Source organism: Centroberyx gerrardi, chromosome 21, assembly GCF_048128805.1.
Source record: "Centroberyx gerrardi isolate f3 chromosome 21, fCenGer3.hap1.cur.20231027, whole genome shotgun sequence".
In the NCBI taxonomy this organism is placed as follows: domain Eukaryota; kingdom Metazoa; phylum Chordata; class Actinopteri; order Beryciformes; family Berycidae; genus Centroberyx; species Centroberyx gerrardi.
Window position 1 is genome coordinate 6548234 of NC_136017.1, and position 27756 is coordinate 6575989.

Sequence of the window (27756 nt, forward strand, 5' to 3'; positions counted from 1 at the left end):
AGGATTACATGCTCCTCTATGGGATGACAAAATTGCCTGACCTCTGTTATGAAACACTTTCAAAACTAATCAGATAATGCCAAAAATGCATTATCATCAAGCGAACACAAGCCTGTTTTTCTTAGTTCCTGGAAAGTTGGATTTTGGAGATACAAGGCTTTCACCCGACAGCGACAATATACACATAATCAAGAAATTAGCTCGCAAGCATGTTTGTTTGTTAATTCAAGTGTTTTATTGGCATGAAATATAAAAGTATTTATTGCCAAAGCAAAAGCGTCAAATAACAGATTATTATTGTCTCTTTTTGAGTGTATGGTGCATTTAGGTGCTGGTGAAATGCAGGCAAATAGTGTCCCTAAGAACTGTAGCTTTCCCAAATATTATATTCTAATTATTTTTCTTGAATTTTTTTTCCAAAATGCAAGTAAAAACAAAGGCATGAATAACATGCTTTAGGTTTACTCGCCCTCAAGCAAAAGTGTGTCTGCGTATTCTTGTTTATCTATCTGTATGTTTTGCATGCTTATATGGATGTGTACATGTGTAAATGTGTATATGCCTCTGTATTCACCTGTGTGTCCGCACCCATACATGTGTGTGTACCCATACATCTTGGCAGAAGGGTGACCTAATGGTTAGAGACACACAGGTTTGGTGTTTTGTTGAAGCAAGACACTGAATAACTGGATAAGGCTGTCAGCTAGACACCTAAATGGTGTAAATGTGCGTCCTGTGTGTCCTCACCCAGCTTGTTCCTGTTGGACAGCAGGATGGAGGTGCAGTGGAGCACATGGGGCAGGGCGGCCTGGACCAGCTCCCAGCGCGAGATGCTCTGGATGGCCTCCGACAGGGCCGGCGACAGTCCGTGGAGCTTATTCTCCACCAGCACGCGTTCAAAAGACTGGGGAGACAGCCAGGGAGAGGGAGAAAAGAGACGTCAGCCAGAAACTAAAGCCTCTTTCTTTGACTATCTAAACGTCCCACATGGCCCCAAGCGAGGCAATGCCTCTGGGAAAGACAGTGGCAGCTCTGTTTAGATCCAAAGGGATCTGTAGGAGCGTCATTATGGATATGAGTTTCCAATGCTCTGGCCCTGGGTAATAGGAGGAAACAAGGGGGGAAAACTAATTTGCTAAATGCAGAATCAAGAGTACACTTGATTTGCAGGTGCATTAAAGTAAAAACAGATTAGTGGGAAGGGAGCGATTATCTTCTCTCATCACGGACGTGGCATTAACGAAATGACTTACCACACAAGATGCTTCATACTGTTTTCCCAACTTCGGACGCAGAAACGCACTGGAAAATATGAATAACAACATGCTCATGAGAGGAAAACATGCTTATATGGAAAGCATTAACCTTGGCAAAATGATAAATGCACCCTATTTTCTCAGAAATGACATCTATAATACCAAATAATAACACTGCACAGACATGAGCAGTCAATCCGCTACAGCTCTTCCACAGCCTATTCTATTTCTTTGGCCTGGTTTCTATGTAAATTTTGCTTTACAGGTGTGACATCACACAATCTGTACCCATCTCGATTCATATACCACAGTTAAAATCATGCAGCCCACCCTCCTCCATTTAAAAATTCAATGAAACCAATGAACTGACACACTCAGTGACATGGTTACCCATTCAAGGGGTTGAATTATAATAAGGCAATACATTCATTTTGACGCTGACTACGCCTCTTGTGAATGCAGATGCCTTTTCATGTTGTCAGGCAGCGACTTTGCCGCGGCTGCTGTCAAATTATTCTCTTATTTTCGGCAATGGCAAACACCTGTTATCAATTTCCAGTGAAACACACACTAACCTGGTTTGCCTCCATAGGAAGGTCTGGATGGGGAACGGTATTCCCTTCCCGCACTCCTGCTCGGTGTCATCCAGGCTTTTCCTCTTCACCATCTTGGCCGGACCTGTTCGACCACCGGGACGCGGCGGCGGCGGCGGCGGCGGCGGCGGCTGGGTCTGTCCAGGTGACCAGCGAGCCTCCCTCACGACATGATTGGGTTCGTCCTGCGTAAAATGGCTGCAAGTGTCGGTCGGTCGGCGGAGAGAGAGAGAGAGAGAGAAAAGAGAGAGAGAGAAAAGAGAGAGAGAGAGAGAGAGAGAGAGAGAGAGAGAGAGAGAGAGAGAGAGAGAGAGAGAGAGAGAGAGAGAGAGAGCGCTCTGATTTCAGCACCTCCCTCGCTGGACAGCGACAGTGAGCGGCGTGCTAATTTATCGGCGGCGGAGCTTAAAGACGCAGTGTGCAACTGGAGCAGATGTTTTCCTTGTCAGCCTTCTGCCTGCATGCAGCATTATGGGAAGTGGCACAGGAAAACCAACTGCTACACACACACACACACACTCACACACACACAAAAAAACAACAACCCTCAAATCGCTTTACACACATGTGGGCTGGCATCAGGTGTATTCATGTGAGGGATAATCCCCCATTTGAATCACATCAACAGGTTGTTTAATAACCCAGGTGGACAACACACACTGTATTATTGTGCAGTAACACAGCATAAATAACAAATGGGATTACCCTTATCATAAAGAACTATAATAATCCATATAGTAAATTTGAATTACATTTAAAATACTTAAAAACAAGATGCTATGCAGATATCACAGCATAGGAAAAGCTGGATCATTATATGAACATTATAGTGATACCATAGGATATAAAAATACCATAAGGTACAATAAGGGAATTATAGTGTGTACTCAATATTAAGTTTATAAGTCCCTATGGGAGTATTACAGTGCTACTGTAGGAAATAGAAATACCATAAACTACTATGAAGTCACCAGAAAACTCACTATTACCACAGATCTACACTATATACTATAAATCCCTACAGGGATATTACAGTGATTTTTCACTGGGGAAATGCTCCAGTGTATGAAAACATTTAATCATACTGTTTGAAATATAGTGGCAATCAAAGTCTGTTGGCAACCCCCGACAAACCTCTATAGTGAATAAATAAATTCACACATACAAACATAAGTTCACTAGTCAAAAACTGTTTGGGTAGGAGCGCTTCCTGGACTCCAAATTAAGTTTGTTTGAGGTGCTCTTTGGATAGGGATACATGTAGACACAAAAACACAAAAAAACTCCAAGGCACTCTCTTTAAACCAATTAAAATGCGTTTATTGTCATGGCATGGTCATATTAGACTTTAAAAACACGCGTTTCGGCATCAAGCCTTCGTCAGGAAGTCCAACTATAAATAAGTACTAAGTACTAAGTAACAAGTTCACTAGTGCTCATAACTTCTCCTCTACTAATAATAATAATAATGATAGTTTAACCTGTGGAGCCCTTAAAACCTTCATAATATGTGCTTTCATGTGCACCAAAACATGTTTTTATATTGATGGCAGTTGGAGTAAACTTTAGAAACACAGCAGAATTCACGGATTATCCACAATTTTCCATTACTTTCTTTTATTGTAACTGATACCCCATCTATTGCCGACCTATTAGTCTCCTCTTGTGCCTCCATCTTGGATACAAAGTCAAGAACACCCAAAATTTTTGAAAAATCCACACACGTGACTCCAGTGAAACTGAGTTTTTATTTTCTTTATTTCTGTTGTTGTCATCCTGTAGGAGCATTTGTCATCATCAGTACGTCTCAAACATTGGAAAGTGTGCACACATCTACATGGTCTTTTAAATACACTTACACAGGCAAAGGGGCCGGGAGGAGGAGGAGGAGGAGGAGGAAGAGAAAGCACAGAAAAACACTGGAGGGGTAACCAACATCAGGGGGGAGGGAGGGGAGGGGGGTCAGAGGGGGTTCACAATGGTGACCAGAGAATATGCTAGAACAGTTTTCTTTTTTTTTTATTATTAATCCTAACAGGTGCATGTTGAGAATAACTTCCATTCTTCGTCTGTTTTCATCAGTTCTGCTTTCTTTTCCTATAAAGTTACATGGTCAAAACAGCCGCACTGGATCAATGTCACATTGGGCCGGGTAGCTGCTCTTTTAATGGAATGTTTTCATATAAAGCTTGAGACTTTCCACTTAGTTACACAAATGACTGTGGGCCCTTTGCTCATTCAAGGCTACTGTACAATCCAGTCTATGCAAGGCGAGGGGGGGAGGAACAGGGGGGGTTAAGGGGCCTTTTGAAGTGAATGGGTTTGACCATAGGTTGTGACCTAGCGGTACAGACACTGGAATGCACCCTAGCCATTTACACTCACACTAAAGACGCCTTTCAGCTACAGTATACGTTTGAGATAGCTCCGCATAGATCTAATTTATTTAATTCTTTATTTATTTGCCATGCCAGCATAACAGCATTGTTGCATTAAAATCACAGACCTAATGTAAAACCAATGCCCGAGTCAATGGACGAGAAGAGCAGCCCATTGGTTCGTGGAAAAAAAACAACAAAAAACAACAAAAAAAGATCTATTGGAAAGCTAGCGTTTTTAGCATTTGACTCGACATAACTGCAACGGTTATCCACATGGAAGTGCTAAGCCAGTGCAGCCACAGGGAACGAACGAAACTGTAACAATTTCCACTACAGTGACATATATATATAAAAAGAAAACAGAACAAGAGAACACAATTTATCCAACAATTCAGCACGTAGTATCAGGAAATCATAGGATTAAAACCAACCGACAAACAAACAAACAAAAAAGAAATCATGTTGTTCGACTAGAAAATATCACATTTTAGCAGACATGCTCTTTATGTCATCAGCCATTCTTTTACAAGTAGTTACACACCATGTTTCTGTAGGTTAAGTCTCTCACACACATGTATCTTTAAGACTAGTGTCTAGTTTCTAGTAGCTATATCTTGCACCCAGTACCATACAATTTGTGAATGGGACACATGAGAAGGGGTTCACCTACTCGTTTATCCTGGAACAAGTGGGAGATGCGGTGACGGTTTTCACACTAGAATCACTGCACAATCGTAAAACGTAAAACATCGCCTTCTTAGACAAACACACTCGTCTTCTCTTGATGCACTCAGCTCATCTAGCGAAAACAAAGAAAGTCCCAAAGTTGAGTTGTAGCGAAAAACGAGTGGAAAAACACAAATAAAACAGCGAGACTTGAGCGTTTTCCCTTTTTAGAGCTTCAATGGATAGGAAAGAGAAATCTTAGAATTCAGTCTTTAAAAACCCTCTAGCGGACGTGTGGCTTAAATAGCATTTTTTCTTTTTTTTTTTTCCAGAGAAGACGCGGGTCGGAAGGGTTGTTGATGGACAAGACAGTCTATCAACTACAACTGTAGAAACTGGGGGGTCATCATGGGGGGGGGGGGGGGGCAGAGATGGAGGGGATGCAGAGAAGGACTTTGGGAGTATGTTGGATGCTTGGTGCATGTGAAAGGAGTGATGGTGTGTGTGTGTGTGTGTGGGGGAGGGCATCCAAGGGTGTTTGGGTGGTGGGGGCAGGGCGCTCATAAGCCCTGCTTGGCCAGGGCGGCGGTGACGTCCTGGGCCAGCGTGGAGAGCTGGGGCGACTCCAGGATGTTGATGCTGCCGGCGGAGGACAGGCGGGGGGAGGTGCCGCCCGTCTCCCCGGGGGAGTGGGTGACCACGATTTCGGCGCCGTGGTCCACCCGGGCCTTGGCCGTCTCCCGGAACATCAGCTTGTGGCTCTCGATCTGGCAGAGGGGGGGAGAGAGAGGAGAGAGTTCGGGTCAGATGTACTTGAGACAGAAATCTAAGAGTAAGAAACAGATATCACATGCCAAAACACAAATCAATGGCTGAAATTACTGAGAAGTTACGGAGAGATTTGCACAGGATTAGCATCATCAGGGAAACTCTGTCTTCGCCAAAATACGGCAGATAATTCATGCCAGAATTTTTACTTTACAAATTACAGACCTGGCAGATTCGCATGGGATTAAAACCACTGACGAACTCCGTAATTATTACAAATCATGTCACGTCCACAGGTGTGAAAAATGGCTAAAGACAAGCAGGTAAATTGCACAGAATTGCCTAGAATAGACATATCAGTGTATGTGTTTATTTTTTTTACCATGATGTTCCCCCCTCCGGGCATGTGGGTGGCGTTGTCCATGGAGCCGACCTTGGCATAGGCCTTGTCTTTGAAGTCCAGCTTCACATTCTCGATACGCACATGACCGCCCCCTGGGAACAGGACAGCAAGGAGGGAACAAAAGCATCAAGACCACGGGGCATCACCCGCCTGAAGGCCAGCACCGTGCCCCGGCACTGCTCAGGGCAAAACCATGGCAGTCTGCACAGCTTCAAAACTGCACCGAAACCTCCAACAAAACAAATCCTGTAAACTCTACCTCACATTCATGAATTGATTAGACAGATCTCCTCAATTAATTTGTCTTTTTCTTTGTACCCTATTACTTTTGATGGAAAATGTGTTTATTTGCTAATTTTCTTTCTTTCAGGATATGTTACCCATTTTCTCTGTTCTTTCTGTGTTTTATCTTCTTCATATCTGCATATAAACTAGATAAGAGTGTCAGCTAAAGGCCTATATGCAGCTTACATGTAAAGGAGATTGTAGCATATAAAATTTTAGGGACGGGTGAAAGCAGTGAGATTAGAAAAGCGGGGTTGCTCAAATCCAGTGGGGAAGTCTGGGCAGGGACAGTAAATGATAAACGCTATTATCTACCATAACAAGTACTGATGTGCCCTTGAGCAAGGCACACCCAAATGTCTGCGTGAATGTGTTCCAACTGTGTGAGAGTGAAGGAGGACGTTGCTGAAAAAGATATACCTGGTCTGTGGTGAATGTTGGACATGGAGCCACATTTGGCGGTGACGTGGCTCAGGTCGATCTTCTTGGTCTGGATTTGGATCTGCGGGCGGAAGGAAGCACAGTTTACATGTGTTTAGTAGGAGAAGGAAAGGGACCGTCTGTGTGGAAAGTTAATTTAGGAACATTCTGGAGACAGGACGACACGAGGTAAACATGAAATGAATTAATGGCTGAAAGACGACAGACAGGCTGTGATTAGTAGGTATTATTGTGGGGGAAAAAACTGCACAGTCACTGATTTCTACCAAGGGAATAGGTATAGAAATAGGAGAGTGATGAATCAGCTATAAGATGACACAACATGGATCTGTGGGATGAAGGGAGATTAAGTCAATCAAGGTGCGTCCAAACACAAAGACACAGATGTCAGCTCCCTGGGGAGAGGTTAACATGAAAAGCAAGCACTAGAAACACAAGACGAGACCCACATCAAACACACACCGAACACAGGCGCTGAGTGACACCACAAGGAGCAGGTGTTTCAATTAAACTTTATTGTCCGCGGACGATAACGGCGACGCGCTGGATACGAATTAGTGTGACAGCAAACACGCCGTTAAGAGGTACTGTGACAGCGCTGCATGCGGTAAACGGGTGTTTGCGTTAAGAATTTATACTATGCAGATGTGTGAAAAGACATATTTCTTAAAGGAAAAAAACATAATAATATTCCTTCCGAGGCACAAAACACAGCCTAAATAGACAAAGATTACAATTCACAGACACATTCATGCCTAAATGCATTAGTATAATAGAATGAGAGAACATGGACAAAGGGATGTACCTATGTGTTGTGTGAGTGTGCATGTGTGGAGGTGCGTGGGAGCATGTCTGTGTGTGTGTGTGTGTGTGTGTGTGTGTGTTCCAAAACTTGTTTATGTGCGTGTGTGGGATTGCCGAGTCACTCACGTTTCCCCCGCCTGCAGTGTGCTGGATTTTGTCCAGGGAGCCACATTTAGCCTGAACGTGGCTATAGTCCAGTTTAACACTTGGAATGAAGACCTGGGAATGACAAGGCACCTTTTTACACAAACACAGCCACACACAGGGCTTCACCAAACGGAGGAGGAGGGGGGGGGGGGCTTAAAAATGGACAAAATAATCCCAATTCTAAATCCACGCCGCATCTATCTGTCAGCACTCACGTTAACACTGTAACCGTGTGGATTTTAGCTGATCTAGACCAGAGAATTGAAGCTTTTTATTCCTAGAATTTACTTTGTATGCAGGAATAATGGCATATATCAATATATGGAGTGCTGTGATCTGTCAAGTCCTGAACCTGGTCCTGTTTAGAATAGAGTTATTACAGTACAGCATATTAGAAGAGTATTATTTCAAAGTGACATATCCATTATTAGTAAAAACAGTGACTCCTGCTCTGATATAATGATGGATGGCACAAAATTTTAGCAAATTATGGTACTTTTTAAAGTAATTAACTCCTTAAAATAATATTTTACAGACTTGATCCACTAAAATATGTCTACTATACACTAAGATATAGTTTTAGAGATATTAAACAATGAATTCCAGGTAATTATGTGTTTTCCAAAGAGAATATACTGCATTTTGGAAATAAACTCTTCATCTGCTTAATTGAAAGCAATGACAGACAGACCGATGGGGAGACAGAGCAACATATAAAAATAGAAGAACCCCAGCTGAAAGAAAAGAGGGGATTAAGAAAAAAGAGAAAGAGAACAAAAAGAAAGAGAGAGAAAGCCATACATACATTGCCTCTTTTGGGCGCGTGCTTCAGATTATCCTTGGAGCCGCACTTTGACTGAACATGACTGAAGTCCAGCTTCTCGTTTAAAATTTGAATCTAAAACAAAATAATAAAAAAAAAAAATATGTGCCTCTTTTAGATTAATCAAGTGTGCGATGAGTTATCAATGTGTTTTCACATGCATTTATATTTTAACTTGTATTTACGCTTATGTTGTCTTTGTGCTGCTGTACAAAACTCAGAGAATAGCAGCGGTGATCTGCAACTGTCAATCAAATCTCTTACTCATGCAGATTGTAGTTTTAGTTCTACAAACATTTCTCAGAGGCAGAGCTGCTGTGGAGGCAGAAATAATCTGATTGGTCGAGTTAAACCTCAGTGGGCGGAGCCAAAGAACCACAGTTTTTCTGGCTAAGAAACGTTAAACTGATCCCAGTGAAAAAGACAAGAGGTAAGAGAGGAGGAAGCTAATATTATGAAGCCTCGCGCTCTGCTACTAACTGAAAAATGCAATCTATCCATACTAAGTTAGCTAGGCTAGCTAGTTAGCCTAGCTGACCTTCCAAGTTCAGACTAGCCACACTAGCCTGTAGCTATCTAGGTAAGATAGTTAGCTAGCTGCTGAGCTTACAAGATCATGAATGAATGAAAAAAACTCATTGCATTTGTATGTTTTATTCATATTTTGACAAGAGTTCCTTCTTTGCTCTTCAGGTTTGCCAGTTAGCTAATTATCCGCTCCAAAAAACTGCAGTTGTCTGGTTCCGCCCATTGAGATTATTTCTGCCTCCACAGCAGCTCTGCCTGTGAGGAATATTTAACTAAAAATACTTTATATATAAATACATTATGTATTTATATATATGCTCTTATTTCTAGTGCACCTTTGTGTGTTATTTTATAAACGCTAAAAACAATAGAAAATGCCTTTTCCATTGTGCAAAGAGCCGAAGTGAACACAGATAAGGGGGAAAAGAAAAGAGAAAAGGGAATCTGGAAAACACACAAGAGCAACCAGCCTTGACAACCAGCCTCCGTCCCCAGTCTACACTGACCTGACCTGGATTCTCCTGTCTACTCCTCCTCTTACCTGCGCACACACACACACACACACACACACACGCACACACAAATACACACGCGCTCTCCCCACTACCCATTTCGATGCTTTCTGCACCAGCTCATGTACTGCCAAAATGGAAGTATTATTAAAAAAAATTTACAATAGCCTTATTTAACTGTCTAAACCAGTGTATTAACCTAGGGAAAGTATTGAGGATACACAATAATAATGTGTTCGTACTTGAGAAAAATCACCCAATACATGATATACTTACAACAGTGTAAAAACATAGTTACTGTCATACTTATACAGTATTTTTGTACACATACAATACTTTTCCATAGATGAATACACAGGTTAATGCACAAAATGCATGAAAACGGCCACTGTTGACAAAAAGCATCCTCACAACATGATGCATTACCTGATTTCAAGATCAAATTTCTAGCTTTTTCTCCTTATTTAAGCGACTTTAAACACCAACATGTTTCTCGGGGGAGATTAGCCCGACACTAGCGGTTTCACAGCACCAAAAAACAATCTGAACAGTGTGATACAGAGCTTCAGTAGGACTTGAATACCGGCAACCGTGCCACACAAAGCATACTGCGCTGCTCCTCGAAGTCCATGCGTCACCCAGGCTCATTAAAAATTACCGAGTCTATCTCACATTTTTCCCCAAAGAGGAAAGAAACTGGCGAAATGACAATGAATCACCTCCTCTCCCATAAACCACCGGGGTTAATGAAACGTCTGACCTTTGGTAAGACTCCGGGAACATTAAGACTGTCTGTTGCCGTGGTTATGTGATGTGATTAAGAATTAACACTCTTAGTCTGCCACACATCTGTTACACCTTGCAGACAAAGATGAGAGCAATGGGGCTGATACTCTCTGCTGTGTGCGGATGTAATACAGCCACATCTGACATTTTATCCAGAGTGACTTAAAATGAGAGTAAATTAAGTTTCAATTCCTAAATCACCATTATCACATCACAAGCAACCAATTGTAAGGGAGTGTGCAAGGGTCAGAGCCAAGTAAGCCTAAGTAGAGCAGTTTTTTAGAGCAGTTTAAGAGCAAATTAGAGCTGTAAGATATGGGAGAGGGGACATGATTCAGTGGTGGAGAAGGTGACGCAAAGTTCTTCTTAAAGAGATGAGTTTCAGGCCTACAATGGAAAATACAGCCTCAAAATTGTAGCCACAAACAGTGACTATTACATGGATGATCTAGCAGCTTCGCAAAAAAATTTAAATCAACGTATTTGGAGGTTGTTTAATGCCTTACATCAAATATCTCTTGATCATCACACCTTGGCTTCTAAATCTGATATGTCACTTTGGTAGAACATTGACAATAAATAATTTTAACAATAAGCAACACTTTATAGATCCCGGTGGGTGAAAAGGCGGTTTCTCTAAGGCCATCTTGCCACTTTATTTAACATTTTTAATCACGCATACCTCTTCGTAAGCTCATGAGATCAACCGCCAAATCTGGCTGTTCTTATTTATTACTTTCATTTTGAAAACCTAAAAAACTGTACTTCTGACACATTTACTTCTAACAAAGTAAATCGGGGTAATATGTTTTCATTCTGCGTCCTTGATCCAACTTCTCAATAAGTAATTTTGCCTGCTGGCAATTATTAATACTGAGAGCTGGGGGTGATCCTGCATGGTGATGGTGCAGGCGGATCCCCGGGGCAGATGATGCTGCAGGTTGACTGCTCCTGAACTCCCATGGAGGTATGCGTGCTGAACGGTGGAAATGTTCTACCAAAGTGAATTAGTGTTTTTTTTTTTAAACTCTGCTGCCGTCTTCGATGGAGACAAAGCTGAGAAAGGTAAAGGGGGGAGGAAGACAAAGGAAAGTCAGAGGGGGGGTGGGGTGGGGGGTGCAGAGGAAAAGAGGCCAGGAGCGGCCCAGTGACGCTTCATCCAGACTGACGGAGATGACAGCAGACAGGGACGGGTCAGAGGACAGTCAGTGGGAGCAGACAGACAGCGACAGCAGGGGGTGGGGTGGGGGTGGGGGGGGCAGACAGTGAGTGACAGTGGAGAAGTGAGGAGAGAAATATTTGATAGTTTTATGACACATTCCTAAAATTCAGAGACAGGCTAACAAAGAGAGACAGACCAAGACAGAACGAGAGAGAGAGAAAGAGAACAAGTGCAGACTGTGTCCAGTCCCACTGCGGCGCTGATAAAAACAGAGGAGAAGGACGTGACCGGAAAACAGGGGGAAGGTAGACAGAATATAAGGAGACTGTTAATGCCAGTGTTAAAATTCACATATTCTGTCACAACTTTTCCAGCTTGCGTCACAAATCTCCTAGCAACCATGTCTGGCACCATCATGGACGTCCACTGGAGAATTGGCTGTACACAAATAATGTTATTTAGTTTTTTTCATCATTTTCTTTAGGAATCTTTGCCTTTATCTGACAGTGAAGAGAGACAGGAGGGATGGGGGAGAGATAGGGGGATTACATGCGACCAAGGTCCTGAGCTGGATTCCCATCCAGGACATCACAGCATTTCCCCAGCATTTCAAAACTACTGTTGCCCAGAAGCTGAGGACCTCCACTATGGCTGCCACAGGCTGCGTTGTGTCACTGTCCACTTGTCTTAAACCTCTAAAATGCTCCGTCCCTTCCCCTTGCTTCCATGTTGGAACTGTACTCCATTTCTGTCTACATGTGGCAACGACAAAGCCTATAGTTCTTTCTGAAAATGACAAGAGGATTGTGGACATTGTAAGCTAACATCAGCTGTGGTGTAAATATTAATTTTATATATACTATAATAGAACTTTTACTTGTTTTTATTAATTAGATAGTGCTCAATAAATAACAGGCATGATTTATAGAAAATGATTCTCTAATTTGGTGTAAACTGTGATTCACTAATTGAAACCGTATCAACTAAATAACAGTGAATTGAGTTGTGACGGGAGTGGGACATTATCAATAGAAAACAAGACACTCGATATTTATAGTGTTAAGAAAGTATATAAATTCAGGTCCAACTGTGAGTTAAATATAAAATGTCTTAATTTGGTGGGCCGAGATTTATAAAAAAAAAAAAATAGGACTACCTACACCTTACACCTTCCTCAGGGTCAAATAAAGGCATTTCACACTTTAGCAGCCCCTAGTGGCAATGGGAGATAATGATTGGACCATACCCAACACCATAAATTGACTGGGCTGAATAGGGAGAAACTACGGGGTCTTAATTAGTGCAAATGGGCAGCTCACCAATTTGTGATTTAGACTGCTAAGACAGTTGTATTTTAATATAAAAAACATGCCTTGTGCAGCTTTAACTCACAGTTATGCCTGAAACTGGATTTATATACTTTCTTGCCACTAGAAGTATACTTTCTTCCATTGTTTTGTTTTCTATTCAGTTCCTCCCAACCCATGAGCACCTGTGAAGTTTGTCTAAAATCCCAATGCGCTCCAAATGCAATTCTTCACCTGAATAACATTACCAGTGTCGGGTTCCGGCGCGGCCCATTACCTGTCCGCCTTTCGGCTGGTGCTTGAGGTTGGAGGTGGAGCCGATCTTGGACTTGACATTCTTGAGGTCGGGCAGGGGCTGGTTGATGACCTTCAGCTGCTTCTGGGCGGAGGAGGGCGACTTGGGCGGGGTCCGGATCACCGCGATCTTCTTCTCCTGGAGGAGGCTGAAGGACTTGGGCGTGTGGCTGCCGGGGGTGCGCGAGCCGGGCGTGCGGCAGGAGTAGCTGGGGGGCGTGCCGGGCGTGACGGCGGAGGAGCCGGGGGTGGAGGCGCCGCTACGCACCGACCGGGAGCGAGCCGAGTCTGTACCTGGGAGGCGGGAGGGAGAGACCGGGTTAGGATGATGGGAGGAAGGAAGAGGGAGAAAGAAAGAAACAGGGAGACAGATGGAAAAGGAGAGAAAACACCGGAACCACAGAGAAAGAAAGAGAGAAAGGAAGAGGGGCTGACAGAAAAAGAAACATCTAGTTTCTTTCAGAGAGAGGGAGAAGAAAGACAGATGGGGACAGAGGGAAATAGATAGAGAGACAGAAAGAGAGAAACCGACAAACAGAAAATGAAGGAAAACACTGGAACCAGACAGATGGACACAATAGATAAGAGATAGAGAGGGAGAGAGAGGGAAAGAGAGAGAGAGAGAGAGAGAGGGGGACAGAAAACACCCACTGGAACCAGACAATGAGACGAGAGAGAGAAAGAAATGGATAAAACGAAAAAGAGAGCACTTACTCAAACCAGAAAAATAAAGAGAGGGGGAGAAAAAAACAGGCAAACAGAAACAGAATGAGGACACTTACTGGAACCAGAGAGAGAAAAAAATAGAAAGAGACAGAGATATCGGAGCAAGTGATGCATTGTGTGTCTACATGTTTTGTAACAGCTAAAAGCCTTCATCTGGTTCTGATGAGGATGACAAAGAAACAGAACACACTTGCAACTGCGAACGCCGTCAAGTTGATGACGACACCGAGTTCGCTGCGTTTCCACAATACAAACAAAAGAGGTCAAACAAGAGGAAGCATGTGAATACACACAGGCAGCTGAATTCATTTAACACTGATGGGTTGTTGCCGGGATACTGGAGCAGGAGCCAATAAGAATACAGCTGACGACTTCCTGAATAAGAACAAGCGGTGGCAACCATGTTGTCATGGATCCCACCACTTTTCTGGGTGAGAGCTGGGCTACATCGGGTAACTGCAGGTTTCAGAAAGACAAATTTAAGACTTTTTAAGACCTTTTTAATGCTAGATTTAAGACTAAAGTAAAAACCAAAATAGAGAAAAAAAGGCAGCAAACCCACCCTATTTCCAATTGAATATGACTAATGAAAGAATAAGAAAAATAATGAATTATAAAAGGACATGAAGTCCAGTTGTGTTTAGTAAAGCAGATACTGTCAATCAAATATGTTCTGCATATTGTAACCCTGTTCTGTATTAATCAAAGTGTAGAAATGCAACACAACAAAATGTGTCATTGCATGGTTGAAAAATAAGACATTTTTAATACTTATTTAATTTATTTTAAGACTTTTGAAAGACCTGCAGATACCCTGTATAAAAACAAGATGAATGAATAGATGATCAATCAATGGAATATGCACACCGCTATGCATCATATCAGTCCTTCTGTTACTTTTATCTTGGTGTTACTGAAAAAAAATGAAAAATACTGTAAGTACTATAATAAGTATATACAGTATTTTGATGAAGAGGGTGTGATGTATCTAAAAGGAGCTACTGGATGGTCTACCTGCCATACTAGGGGCTCTTCCAGACCTGCTCTCCCCTCTGGACTCAGTACGGATCGCTTAGAAGGAGGAGAGGGGAAGGGAGGAGGAGGAGGAAGAGGAGGAGGTAAAGGAAAACGAGGGGAAGACAGAGGAGGAGGCGGACAGGGAGGAGGAGGAGGAGGAGGAAGATGGTAGGAGTTAGGATTGAATAAGAAGTGGATCAAGAACTAAGTGATTTAGCAGAATCATTAGTAAAAGTACAAGAGACTAAATAGGGGGTATTACATGTGCAGAGCGATTTGTTGTATAAGGGATGAGTAAGGGTTAATGTGGGAGGCAAGAGAGCTGGCAGATCGTCTGAGTGTGTTTTGTGTGTGTGTGTGTGTGTGTGTGAGTGTGTGTGTGTGTGTGTGTGTGTGTTCTTACAGGTTGGCCTGCGGGGGGTGCTGTTGTCCTCTTGTTCAGCAGCAGGGATGTGGCGCGTCAGAGATTTGGCCGGCCTGGGCAGGGACGACCTCTTCTCCGGGCTGCGGTAGGCTCTCTCCTGAATCAACACACACACACACACACACACACACACACACACACACACACAAAAAGGCAGAATCAATACTACAGATCAATCATATTTAGTGTGCCTGGACGCTGCACCCAAGGACTACGCAACAACTTTCTACAGTAATGCAGCACTCCCTATTCTCTTCTGCCATTTCCCTTTACCTTCTCGGCCCATTTGCTTGCTGGGGGGGGCGGGCGGGAGCATGCGGAGGAGGGGCGGGCCTCGCTGAGCTCCGCCTCCACCAGGGGGCTCCGTTTAAGGCTGCAGGCAGAGCTGGGGCGCTGCCCTGCCATCTTTAAAAGAACCGCCCTTGTGGGGCTCTGGACAGCAGCCATGGTAAAGAGGCAGGAGAGCATGCAGGATGGACAGATGATGCACAGGCAGGCAGATGTGAGAAACAGATGGAAAAATGAAAGAGTGAGACAGGATGGAGTGAAGATGAAATGTATATATTTATGGTTTATTTTTACAAGGAGAGCAAACACTTTGCAAGCAAGTGCCTGTTGTGTTGTCAGTTATTATTAGCAAGTGTCTTCACTGCAATTAAGATTTCAATGGTATATAGAGTTTAATTCCAAAATGAGATGTCTATAACTTGATAAAATGTGACACCTGCTCTTATAAAATGATCAATCGTACAAAATTAAATGAAATTGTGGTACTTTTTAAAGGATAGTAGGTAACAAAATTATAACATTTTACAGATTGGAGTCTCAATATTTCAAAGACACTAAATAATTAACTTCTGGTAATGAATTCTATGTTTTTTTTTTCAACCATGGAGATTTTAATGGATGGGCAGAACTCTTAATCTCTTAATTCATGGAGAATATAAAGAATGATGAAATTAGAAGTTTACGAAACCAACAAAAAGTTGAGAAGTACAGGTTACAGAGAGAAAGAAATGATGCTTTCGTGAAAGGTTTGAAATGAAATGATTGGTGTACAGTGTAATGAAAGGTAGCAAAAGCAAGTAAGGTGAAGTGTGCCTCGTAGTATTTAGGCGTGCCCCGTTCCCACTGTACTGCACATCATAAATGTTGTGTTTTCTGGCAAAACATGAGCATGACTCTGTTGGCCTGCCCTCACTGATTTGATTATTATGCTCATTATATGACAGAGGAGGATACTCACAGATTTTCTCTGTCGGGACTGGCCACAGGGACAAAGGCAGGCATGCATGACAAATTGAGTGGGCACACAGGCAGAAATAAAAAGACACAAAGGCAGACATGTAGAAATGAAAGAAAGAAAGAAGAAAATAATGGGCTCTGTCATGCAAACAACAGGCACCATGTTGCAATACACAAAGAGGTCTGTGGTGAAATATCCTTAGTTTGAGAAAAGTGACACCTGCTGTTGGAAAATATTTATGGTCATATTATTATACTTGAATGATTAGAGGCAACTTCAGTCTTTAGCTTACAAAATTACAATACTTTTACAGATATCTCATATGGTCATTTTTCAACATATTTTCTCCATACCCATCATTCCCTGAATGATGAACTTCCAGGATCTGATTTTTTAACCCCCAAATGGATATACTGAACAGTATATTAGAACAGAACTCTTCATATATACTTCAAATAATATGATATAGGGATGTTAAACATGCATTCAAGCAACAAACAAGAAACACACAGAATCGTGGAAACAAGATTAAAGAAAACAACAAAGTGATGTTAGAATAAGGGTCAGTGTTAATGAATTGAAGTGTACCATCACCCTGTCTGCCAACTAATAAACTCTCTGTGAACTAACTAAATGAGTAGCTGGGAGGGCAGGGGGGTGAGAGACAGAGATTGTTTTAGGTTGTTTCTCTTTCTTTTTTCCTATATTTCCTTCTATACAGATGTATTCACATCATCATACTAATAAACCAAGTTGAAATTTAAATTTAAAAGAGAGAGTGGGAGAGAGGAGCAGAGGTTGTGATCACTGTGTGTATGAGTGTGTGTGTGTGTGAGTGTGTGTGTGTGTGTGTGCGCGCGCGTGCATGAGTGCCTGTTTAATGCGATCAGGAACACTAAACTTTAGGAAAATGTTAATGTCCCATTAGTAATTAATGAGTTGCATGTCCAAAAAGAAATCCATGAAAATTAATAATCGCATCCCTGGTGTGTCAGTAAGTGTGTGTGTGTGATTGAGTGAGAGAGAGAGAGAGAGAGAGAGAGAGAGAGAGAGAGAGAGAGAGAGAGAGAGAGAGAGAGAGAGAGAGAACGTCTGTGTGTGTGTGTGTGTGTGTGTGTGTGTGTGTGTATCAGAAGCACTTACAGTGGTCCTCTCCCTGGACTGGTGGGCCACACTGAGGGGCTGACGGCCCTCCATGCCTGTGGAGAAAACAGAGATCCATGCTGTAATGGTCTGAGTAAAACCAGTAGAGGGAGACACCTGCGAGTGTGAACACATCCACACACAACACACACATACACATGTACACGCACACACATGAATGTATCGTCCATGCAAAGTACACGACCACACACACACATCTCAAACCTTCAGCAGCAACAAGTGTTTGCTGCAACGAGTGTTAACAGCAGACACAACCAGATAACAGAGATCCGTAAAACACCCACTGCCTATCTCAAACATTTCTGTCAGTCTCTCTTTACATTCATAGGTAATTTCACACCGGTTGACCAAACACCCCAACTTCAACAGGCAGCCACTTGCAGCCAACATATACAAGTGAGGTTGAGCTGTAACAAAAAGGATCAAACCAGAGTAGCTATGGTCCTCACAGAAAAAAAACCACACTCACCCTCAAATACCACTCCAAACAAACATGAATATGAAACCAAGTAGGACAAAATGCTCAGTAGTTGATAAGGAGAAAAATGAGAACAAAACAAAAAAGAAAACAATTCTCAATGAGGCTCAAGATAAAAAAAACACACCGATGAGTCAGCAGCACACGATGTTTGCCAGCTACATTGCACCTGCATGGTTCCTCAAAGAGTCATCAATAGAGAGAGCACAGACGACAACATTTTCAATTTGTTTAACAATTCAACCTCCAAATTGGCCATGTGTAGATTCAGCTGTGCAGATTCAGCTCCAATGAATGCTGGCTGCTTCACACTGAAGGTTGTATAAAGCTTTTTGTGATTTTAATGTCCCAGAGATGCTATGCCAACTCTAGTGGCAACCAGGGAGCTAGTTAGTGATATTCCTTGTTTTCTCCTGTTTTCTATTCTCTTATGTATGTATTACTGTATCTGTTACTTTCAAGACAACTTTTCACTTCGTACCCATTGTGTAAATGCCACAATACCCTTGAGGATGTTCTTTACTGTAATTATGGATACTTCAGCGCTGCCGAGGGTACTCGACGGTGCCTTGTATAAACTGTTCAATTATCTTATACATTATCATGGTAAAGAACACACTCTTGGGTACTGTATTATTGCTATATTAAATCACTTCTGAGAATAATACAGGAGAAGGTGTATAGAACACAGTAAAGTTTGGTTGCGCTCTCTCTATCCATGGCTCTGATTCCCGGTGAGGAGTGTTCACCTGTGGCCTTGCGTCTAGCAGAGCCGTGAAGCAGAGCGGGCCTAGGTTGTCTGGCCGCCGCTTTGACTACACTCTTTCGAGATGGAGAGCGACTTTGGAGGACTGACACCTTACTCTGGTCAGCCCTCCTCATGCCCACTAGCAAAGAGGAGAAACAGGATTACATGAAAATGCAAACCTCCGTTAAAATGTACTGTAGACAAACGAATCTCCGCTCAACAATGAAAGTAACATCAAAAATTACATTGAGATGACATTGTTATGGTGTTTGCTGTTTGTGTTTTAAGAGCTACCATATATCTGCATACATTAAAAGAATACATTTACAATGATAAAAATTAAGTAATTAACACAGTGTATTTTACACTAAATGATACTGCATGAATATAGAATTGGAACCTTTTTTCTTCTTCATCTCCTCTCTTGGATGGTGGCTGGGCACTTTGCGGGACACTTTACTCTCAGTGATGTCAGAGTGGCCCCTTCCTCTGCCAGGGGCCCGTTTAGCGGGTCTGTCCACCACAGGTGTACTGGTAGGACTCTGGGTCTGAGGAAGGGCTTCGATTTGCTCAGTCATGACACTTTTGTCATCATCTGCAGTGGACAAGGATTGAGACAGGAGGACCACTAATTCTCCACACTCCTAGCCTGTATTAAAGATCTAGGTACAACAATACACATTCAATTTTACTGGGTTTTAGAAGCTAGCTACTTTTTGATATAAGAAATGCTGGTACAGATACATTAAATGCTTGACACAATGACATTACATTGCAAGCCATAAATTATGTGGCAGTGTTTAAAAGCACGGGGTACCTTGTGAGTCCATCCAGCCACTGTCTGTGTCTAGGACGGAGACGTCCATGGTGGTTTCATCGTTAGCTGTCTGACCGGTCTGGCTGAGCACATCAGAGGTCTCCTCCATCTCCTGACCAATCTCTATGGCTCCGTCCTCCTCACTCATCCTTTCCTCCTCTTCTTTCATCTTTTCCCCTTCTCCTTTCTCTTCACCTATCTCAACAGACCCAATCTCACCCTCCTTCTCCTTCTCCTCCTCTTCCCTTTGTTCTTCCTTTTCACCCTCGTCCTCCTCTTTCTTCTCCCCCTCCTTGGCTCTTTGTGGCTCCTGTACTACCTTCTCCTCTTCCAGACCCTCGCCTTTGCCTCCTTCCAGAGGTGGTTGCGGCGGATCATTGTCAGAGCAGGCAGACAGATGAGAGCTGTCTGTTGCAGGTTCCCCTTCATCACTGATTTGTGCACTATGACTGGATTCTTCTGCCCCAGACTTAGGTTCATCTTCAGTCATCTGAACAACTTCCAGCAGCCTCATCTCTTTCTTTGGCCCTTCCTTCCCCTCCTCTTTGCGGAGACTCTCCTCTGCTTGCCCCTTGGGGAGCATAGACTCTTCACCTTCCTCCATTATCTCTTGAGGCTCTTCAGCAATCTCAACATCATCATCTTCCTCCACCTCTTCCTCTACTTGTGCTTGAGGTATGATGATGACTGGGGAAGATATCTGCGGCATTGCTGAGCCTCTCTTTTGATTTGTCTCCTCTAACTGGTTTTGGGTATCTTTGGGTTTCTCAATGGTTAAATGCTGAACAGTTTTTGATGCCTCTTGCTTTTCTGTTTCTGTTTCTTCTAATGTTCTAGTTGTCCCATGTTCACTTTGAATCTTCTGGTGCTCTTTTTCTATGCTCTCTCCTGAAGACTCTGATGATGCTAAGGGTACATCTGTCTTTTCCATCTCTGATTCTTCACCAGTCTTGATGTTGTGATGTTCCTGGTCAGATTTCTGCATCTCTTTGTCTGACTCTGACTGTTTGTCATCAATCCTCTCAGACTCTGGATCCTTCTCTGCTTTGGCCTCCAGTGTGTCATCATTCTTGGCTTCCTCCCCAGTGACTTGAGGGCCTGATGATGCAACATCTGGGGACTTGGGGGTGATGGGAGTCTGGGGACACATATCTCCAATTTCGGTAGTAGTGAAAGTAAATGAATTGTCTGGCGGGATGGGAGAAGCCTCTCTGGAGGGGTCCTTTTCTACTTCTACCTCAGGGATAGCTTGGATCTTGATGTCGCCAGGCAGGCCGCTCTCCAAACGAAATTCAGTCAGTCTGTCTTTTGAGGAGGGCACAGGGATCCTTAGGCGATCAGGTTTCATGCCACTCGTCACAGCTCTTTCAAGCATCATAGTAGACTTCACTGGTGCTCCGGGAACATCTTTCTTCTCAACCACAGATTTCTGAGAAATGTCAGGGACAATTTCTTTCTGGTCCGGTTGCTGTACTCCAACTTTTTTAACACCTTCGACCTCAGTGGCTCCAAGTTCCTCCTCACCCTCACCCTCCATAGAAGGGAAACATTGGTGAGGAGAATCCCCGGGACTAGGCAGGTCGGCGGGGGAGGGCATGGGCCCTGAGTACTCACTGAAAACACAGTAGCCCAATTCCTCCAGCTGGTTTTCCCCTCCCACCACTCTTGAGGTCTGTTCTCCCAGGGCGAGCTTGGCCAAAGAACTCCCTACCAGAGCTGATACGTTGGCGGGCACAGACTTGCGCCTCATATGGTCCACTTCCCTCCTCTCTAGGGATGGTCTAGGCAGGGATCCAGCCAGGTCTAACATCTCAGAGAGGTCACTTGATTGTTCTAACCTAGAATTGTGATTGGTGGAAGGTAATCCAGGTCTTTCTGCCTTGGTGGGGATATCATCAGGTGGTTCGGTGGAGGTTGGGGTAATGGACAGAGCTGGAGGAAACTTGGGCAAAAGGCTTTCCACCGATGGTGTTGGAGGATAAGCTGTTGATTCATCAAAACTTCCACTGATGGAACACAAGGTGTCTGAGAAGGTCTTTGACTTACCTCCCTCCTCTTTCTGGCTTGCCAAGGACCCACCAGTAATGCTCAGGGAGAGGCTTCTCTGTTCCAATGACATCTTGCCAGGAGACAGCCTAACCTTTCTCTCCGGTTGTTCCTCTAATTTTTGCAGATTACTTTCACTTGTCAATTTGGAGCTGAGCTGACCAAGAGTCTGGTGGCTTGATTCAATATTTAAATCATCTACTGTTTTTTCCTGGCTTAACTTAGTCTCTGTTACAGTGCTGAGTTCATAGTAACTCTGTGTTTGTGGTGGCTCCTCTTCATGTCTTTGTGTGGACGTCTCAAAGTAGGTTTTTACTCCTGACTCATCCTCTGTAAAAATATCTGACGTGACCTTTGACTCCATGGCAAGTTCTGAACTCATTTTGAGAGTTTCTTGCCTTTGCTCCACTTTGTTCACATCAGTCTCTGATGGAGTCTCATGCAATCTTATCTCACTGCCACTATCTTGGCCCTCCTTCTCCATTCTCTCAAATGTCACCAATTTTCCCTTGTTTTCACTCTTAGGGATTGCCGATTTGCTTGGTAAGACAATTCCCTCTCTGTCTTCTGCAGTAAGGTGTGAGCCCTGTTCACCCAATGAGGGCTGTTTTTCTGCAATAGCTTTGGAATCTACCAGCAAGTGGCTCTCAAGGGCCTCTTCTGTCTCCCCCCTTGTGTCTTGGTTGCCTGGCTGCTGAACTGCGGAGGTATCAGAGAGCTCTTTGACTTTTATTGAGGGAGGGGGAGATTCAGCCAAGACATGTTCTGCTCCTTCAGGTGCTGCTCTTTCGACTATGAGCCTCTGATGTGGTGGTGCCACCTGGGGTTCATCCTCTTTCACAGCAGGCTCACAAGACGGTTTATTGATACATTCTTCTGGCTGCAGTATCTGGGCTGTGAGTTTGAAGGACACTGTACAGCTCTGTGCTGTGTAGTATTAGCTAATAGCTTTGCTTGCAGCATCCACACAAGCTAGCCAATACAGTCAAGCCGAGCCTTTCTGCACATAGATACAATAGCTCTCCATCAAGCAAAACACATAGCAGAGTGTCCTTTGTGGCAGGCCACAACAGCACGGGGGGGTCACAGCGCCTAAGATAGCGTGCAGAGTTGGAATGAGGGAATGAGGTGCATGATGTTAAGATGACAAGAAAATCAATGTACACAAATATGTTGAATTCCTATTGCAATACACTTGGATTGACAAAAAAGGTTCAACCCTATGACATTATTGTAAGATACTTTCTTTATATGGAATGAATTGTTAATAGTATTATGTGTCATTACAGTGGCTACTGCAAATAAACAAATCTCAGATATATAAATTAATATTTTTTACTGTTTGAAGAACATATACAAGCAAATCCATCCATTTTAATTTCCTGATTCAATTACTTTGATTTCCAATGAAGAAATGTATGGTAATAAATATAAATATTAAGGATACTGATACACCTTATACTATATACATGAATATGTATGTCCAATGTATGGGTGGATTGTAATGCCCAAAGTGTGGTATTAGTAACAATAGGAAAACAGAGAATTATCCTTTACCTTGAGATGAAATGACAGCAACATTGAAACTAAAAGCAAATGATAGAGTAGAGACTTAAAATACATTCAGGACTGGATCCATGAAGGGCCCATATGAGTGGGTGTATTCACAAAACCTTCTTGCAACATAATATTCCAACAAAAACCCAACAACTAATCCTAGCAACACATAGGTCTACAGTGCTTGACATTTCAGACAGTGACCTTTGCATTTGCAATGTAGCTGGCAATACATGGAGAAATGATCAACCACAATTTGGTTGATCAGGGCAGTATCTAATGTCACTCCAATGAAAAAGCAAATGGTTATGCTTTGCATGAAAAAGCACAAAATCAATATGCTATGTAACATCCTTTGCACATGGCAACTACAGATATTAAAGCAGAAGCGTAAGGATCTCAGAGCAACAAAGCTGAAGGGACAGGTTGGCAGCAAAGCCTGTGTTGCATCACATTTTGTAAATCAAGAGCAAAACACTTTGTGCCCATTTACAGAGCACAGGAGGATCATGCAAAATAGGTAATGGACAGACAGACACATGTGCGCACACATACGCACCCACACAGATGAGTGTGCAGTTGCTCGCACAGACACATATAGTACACGCACACACACGCACGCACACACGCACACACATCTGCACACACAAAAACCCATAAAACCACACACACCTTCTTTCTGTGATGGGCTGTCCTGTTCAGCTTGATGACTTCCTCCATTGAGGACCTCAGGTGTCTGGGCCTGCTGGCAGGCCAAAGCCTGGGGCTCTGTTACAAAATCTGCCTGCTCTAAGAGCAAGTCTCCTGGCTGCTCATATGTCACTTCCTCTTGGTAACTGTGGAGCTCCTCTGGAGCCTCCTCCTCATCCTCCTGCTGCTCCTCCACAGAGGGAGCACTGACAACCTCTACTTTCTCTTCTTTAGGCAGGGGAAGGAGGAGATACATGGATGAGACATGGAGGACAACATAGACTGGGGTTACATGGGTTAACTATGGTAAAAGACTTTCAGCTCTGATGGACATGATGGCAGATGAAATCAACAAACCTTCTGGCCTCTGTATGGCTCAATAATCTAGCTAAAATGTAAGGTTCTGTATCTTAACAGAGTTTGCAGTTATTAACACCATGAATTTAAAAAAACAATCTTTTTTATGAGAGTGATTATTTGCTTCTGTTTGGCTTAGCAATCTTGCCAAAATAACAGGTACTGTATCTTACTATATAATTGCTATTGGGTTTGAAATTAACAACATACTTTTAACCCTGAATAATTGTAACGCGTATGCAATTACCCTGTCTTTAATCTGTATAATGTATAATCTATTAGAACTGCTTATGATAATATATCATATGCAACATATATTCTTAATAAATCAAATATTTTTTTGTAAATAAGTCTGTGCAAAAATCAAGGAAGATTTGTGCTGTAATGCGATCAGAAAATAAAGTAGAGTAAAGAAGGTAATCCATGCAGTGCATCTGTATAATGCATTTTGGTGATTGCATACATGCACAAAGAAAATAATTAGAAAACAGAATGTGCTGGTTTCTGTGTGAAGAGCAAAGAGCTGAAAGCCAACCTGTGATTTACTGCTGGAGAAAATCAACAGGTGAAATGACCAAAGGAACAGAGGAGATGTTGAGAGGGGACTGTAGACTAATGGGAAGGAGGGCTCTAGTGGCAGGTTATTAACTATAAGAGGGGAGAAAGGATTTTCACATTGCCTTCTGTGGCACAGCCCAAGCACATTATGCTAGGCTCATATAACAGACTGGCATGTGCTAGAAAAGGAAGCATTCCTAGTGTATAGACACTTTGCAGATGCCTAACAAATATCCTAGCAACCAGAGCTGGTGCCATCATGGAGGTCCACTGGAGAATTGGCTGTGTGCAATGCCAATAATATATAACTACCAGGCTAGAAAGAGAGACATACCTAAAAATTATATTTGTGGTGTGGGTATAGGTCAATGCAGTACCATTGTAAGTAAAAGTGAACAGTCTGATAAGGTAGATTTATTTCCAAATTTAGGTCACTGTCACGCAGTGAACTGTCTCGTTTTTAGCCCTTGTCCCTCTGTCTCTACTCCAAAGCACTATGAGTTGTATCTTGAGAAGAGTCAGCTCAGTTAACCTGAACCAACAGTTTGTTTATCAACCAATGTTAATGTTAACATATAACTACTAGCTACTACTAATGCTAGCTTCTACGTTAGCTAGTGGACACATTTGATGTGTTTACAAGACTGGTTAGCTGACCAGATATTATGGATAGCTAACTAACAAGCTGATCAGTTCCCAGTCAAAGCTAGCACAGAAATGAACGATGCAAAGTTGTACTTTTAGAAATGCAGTCAGCTATTCACAGTATACTGTTACCCAAGAGCTGAGGACCTCCACTATGGCCGGCAGAAGGTGCGTTATGTCACCTGAAAACCCTCTATAAGGGTAAGAGTGCGACAATATGGCTACAACTCTTGTGTGTAACTGAACAAGAGTCACAAACTAACACTGACAGACTAAACAAGAGCGTGAATAGGAGAGGACAGTGCTGCACATGCTGCAGATACCTTGAGGGTGCTACGAAGACCAACTGACATGCAAGGGGATAGACGACGCTGAGACAAAGCAAGGAGAGGCAAGAAGAAAGAGGAGGAGCTTTTCTCATCATGCGAGTGGCCCGGCACGTTTCAAGAAAGACGTCCCAGCGTGCACGAGTTTGTGTGTTCAGTGTCTTCTTTACGACAGGTGTCAATTTCCTAACGACTGACTCTACGGTCTATAGAGCTAAAGGTTTCTGTCCCTTCACTTTGCCACTCTCACCACCGTTCACACTCTCATCCTGGATGGTCTGAGTGTGTGTGTGTGAGTGTGTGTGTGTGGGGGTGTACCTTGTGCCACAGGCCCGATCTGCTCGGCGGATGGAGAGGGGGGAGGGGAGGGAGGCAGATTGGCTGAGTCATCCACTGTGGAGGGAGAGAGAGAGAGACAGACACACCGGGAAGACAAGACATGGATGGGAGGAAGGAAATGAAAAACTAATAGAACTGCTGACCTTATCTCCGTGGGTGGCGCCCTTTTGAGTTTGGAACAACGCTAGCTGTGTGTATATTTTTGCGTGCGTTGAGTTGTGAATGCACTGTGTTAAAGGCTTTTAAACATTTAATCCCTTGATCCTCTGCTGGGATTGAATTAATGGCTAGAAGGACCTTTTTGCTGATTCACAAGCGCAAATTATGAGTCATGCAGATAGAGCACCAGCTTACCTCAGAGGGCCTCAAAGAAGTCACACAAAATCACACACATTGATACTGATATGTTATAGTGCCTCAGTAGTCCAAAACACATTGAGAAACTTGTTTTCATTCAACTCGAATAGGTAGAAAAGACGGGTTTCACACATGTACACATGCAAATGAATAGACACATACAATAGACAGATGCACATACACACAAACATGCAAAGTTACCCACTTCCACTCATTTCTTCTGCACTTGGTGAGCAGACTGAATGTGGTAAGTGTTAGCAAACCCGCACACTATCAAAATTTAAGGCTGGGAGGTTTCTTATGTGAGATACTCTATGTCCGTTTTATTCTGGAGTGCATAAAGTGCAAGATGCCGCGCAGCAAGCATTTCTTCAATGTATATAAACAGGTTTATGTATCACATGAGGAATCTCCCACCCTTAATATTCGACTCTGCTCTTGGTGACAATCCTGGGAGTAGTTTCAGCCAGGGGCCATGGAGTTTACTCCTAATCAGTCTGGTTCACCTCCAGAGAGGCCCAGAAGCCCTCCACACACCTTACACTTTCTTAATTACTGGAGTGGTTGAACCCACAGGAGATCCACCATTGAGTGTCTCGATGGATCACGCCAAAGTCCTTCTGCCTTTGGTAGCACTGCTACAGAGGAATCATGTTGAGAGTTCATTCAATTGTGAAGGGGTTGGAATTTGTTCAAGTGCCTCTCGGGAATTGATTGCCCTTGCCTGGCACTGTGGAACCAATCACATTATCCCAATAACTGCAGACCCTTCCCATCTGGCGATGTGTGGAGGTTGGCCAAAGCAGTCGCAATCAATTTCATCGACCCATGCAAGCGCACACACCCCCCAACCACACGCACATACCCGTGCTCTTACCTGCCGCCCCGGGGTGCGCAGCCGCCGCCCCGTGGTATCCATTCTCCCTGTAGGCCGAGCTGTAGGAGGAGTAGCCGTTCTCGCCGTTCTCCCGGCCGTTGGAGGCCCAGTGCTCCTCTGGCTGCCGACCGTCTGCCATGCCTGCCTGCTGGGACACCGGGATGGGGACGGGTCACCTGTCGGGGCGGGCGGATGGGTGGGGTTTGGGGAAAGAGAAGAGAGGGTCGT

The 27756-nt window shown here is 43.3% G+C and overlaps 2 protein-coding genes across 2 annotated transcripts in view; both read right to left on the minus strand.

Annotated features, from left to right (window-relative positions):
* unc80 (unc-80 homolog (C. elegans)) overlaps positions 1-1923 on the minus strand; it is a 61098-nt gene extending 59175 nt beyond the window's left edge. Inside the window, exons 1-3 of the mRNA XM_078291239.1 lie at positions 1832-1923; positions 1254-1302; positions 748-904 (exon numbers count right to left, since the gene is read on the minus strand). Of these exons, the coding sequence (XP_078147365.1) occupies positions 748-904; positions 1254-1302; positions 1832-1923 (298 nt within the window). The remainder of the gene's footprint in view (positions 1-747; positions 905-1253; positions 1303-1831) is intronic.
* Positions 1924-5456: 3533 nt separating this feature from the next.
* Positions 5457-27667, minus strand: LOC139914084 (uncharacterized). The gene is made up of 17 exons (XM_078291240.1): positions 27529-27667; positions 26274-26348; positions 24275-24297; positions 24052-24223; positions 22044-22248; positions 20722-21974; positions 19777-20673; positions 19360-19554; positions 18935-19098; positions 17713-17760; positions 15303-15420; positions 14897-14953; positions 13140-13450; positions 7724-7816; positions 6773-6854; positions 6047-6159; positions 5457-5663 (listed from the first exon to the last, which is right to left on the minus strand). The coding sequence occupies exons 1-17, from the start codon at positions 27665-27667 to the stop codon at positions 5457-5459; spliced, it is 4152 nt and encodes a 1383-aa protein (XP_078147366.1).
* Between the last annotated feature and the right edge of the window lie 89 nt (positions 27668-27756).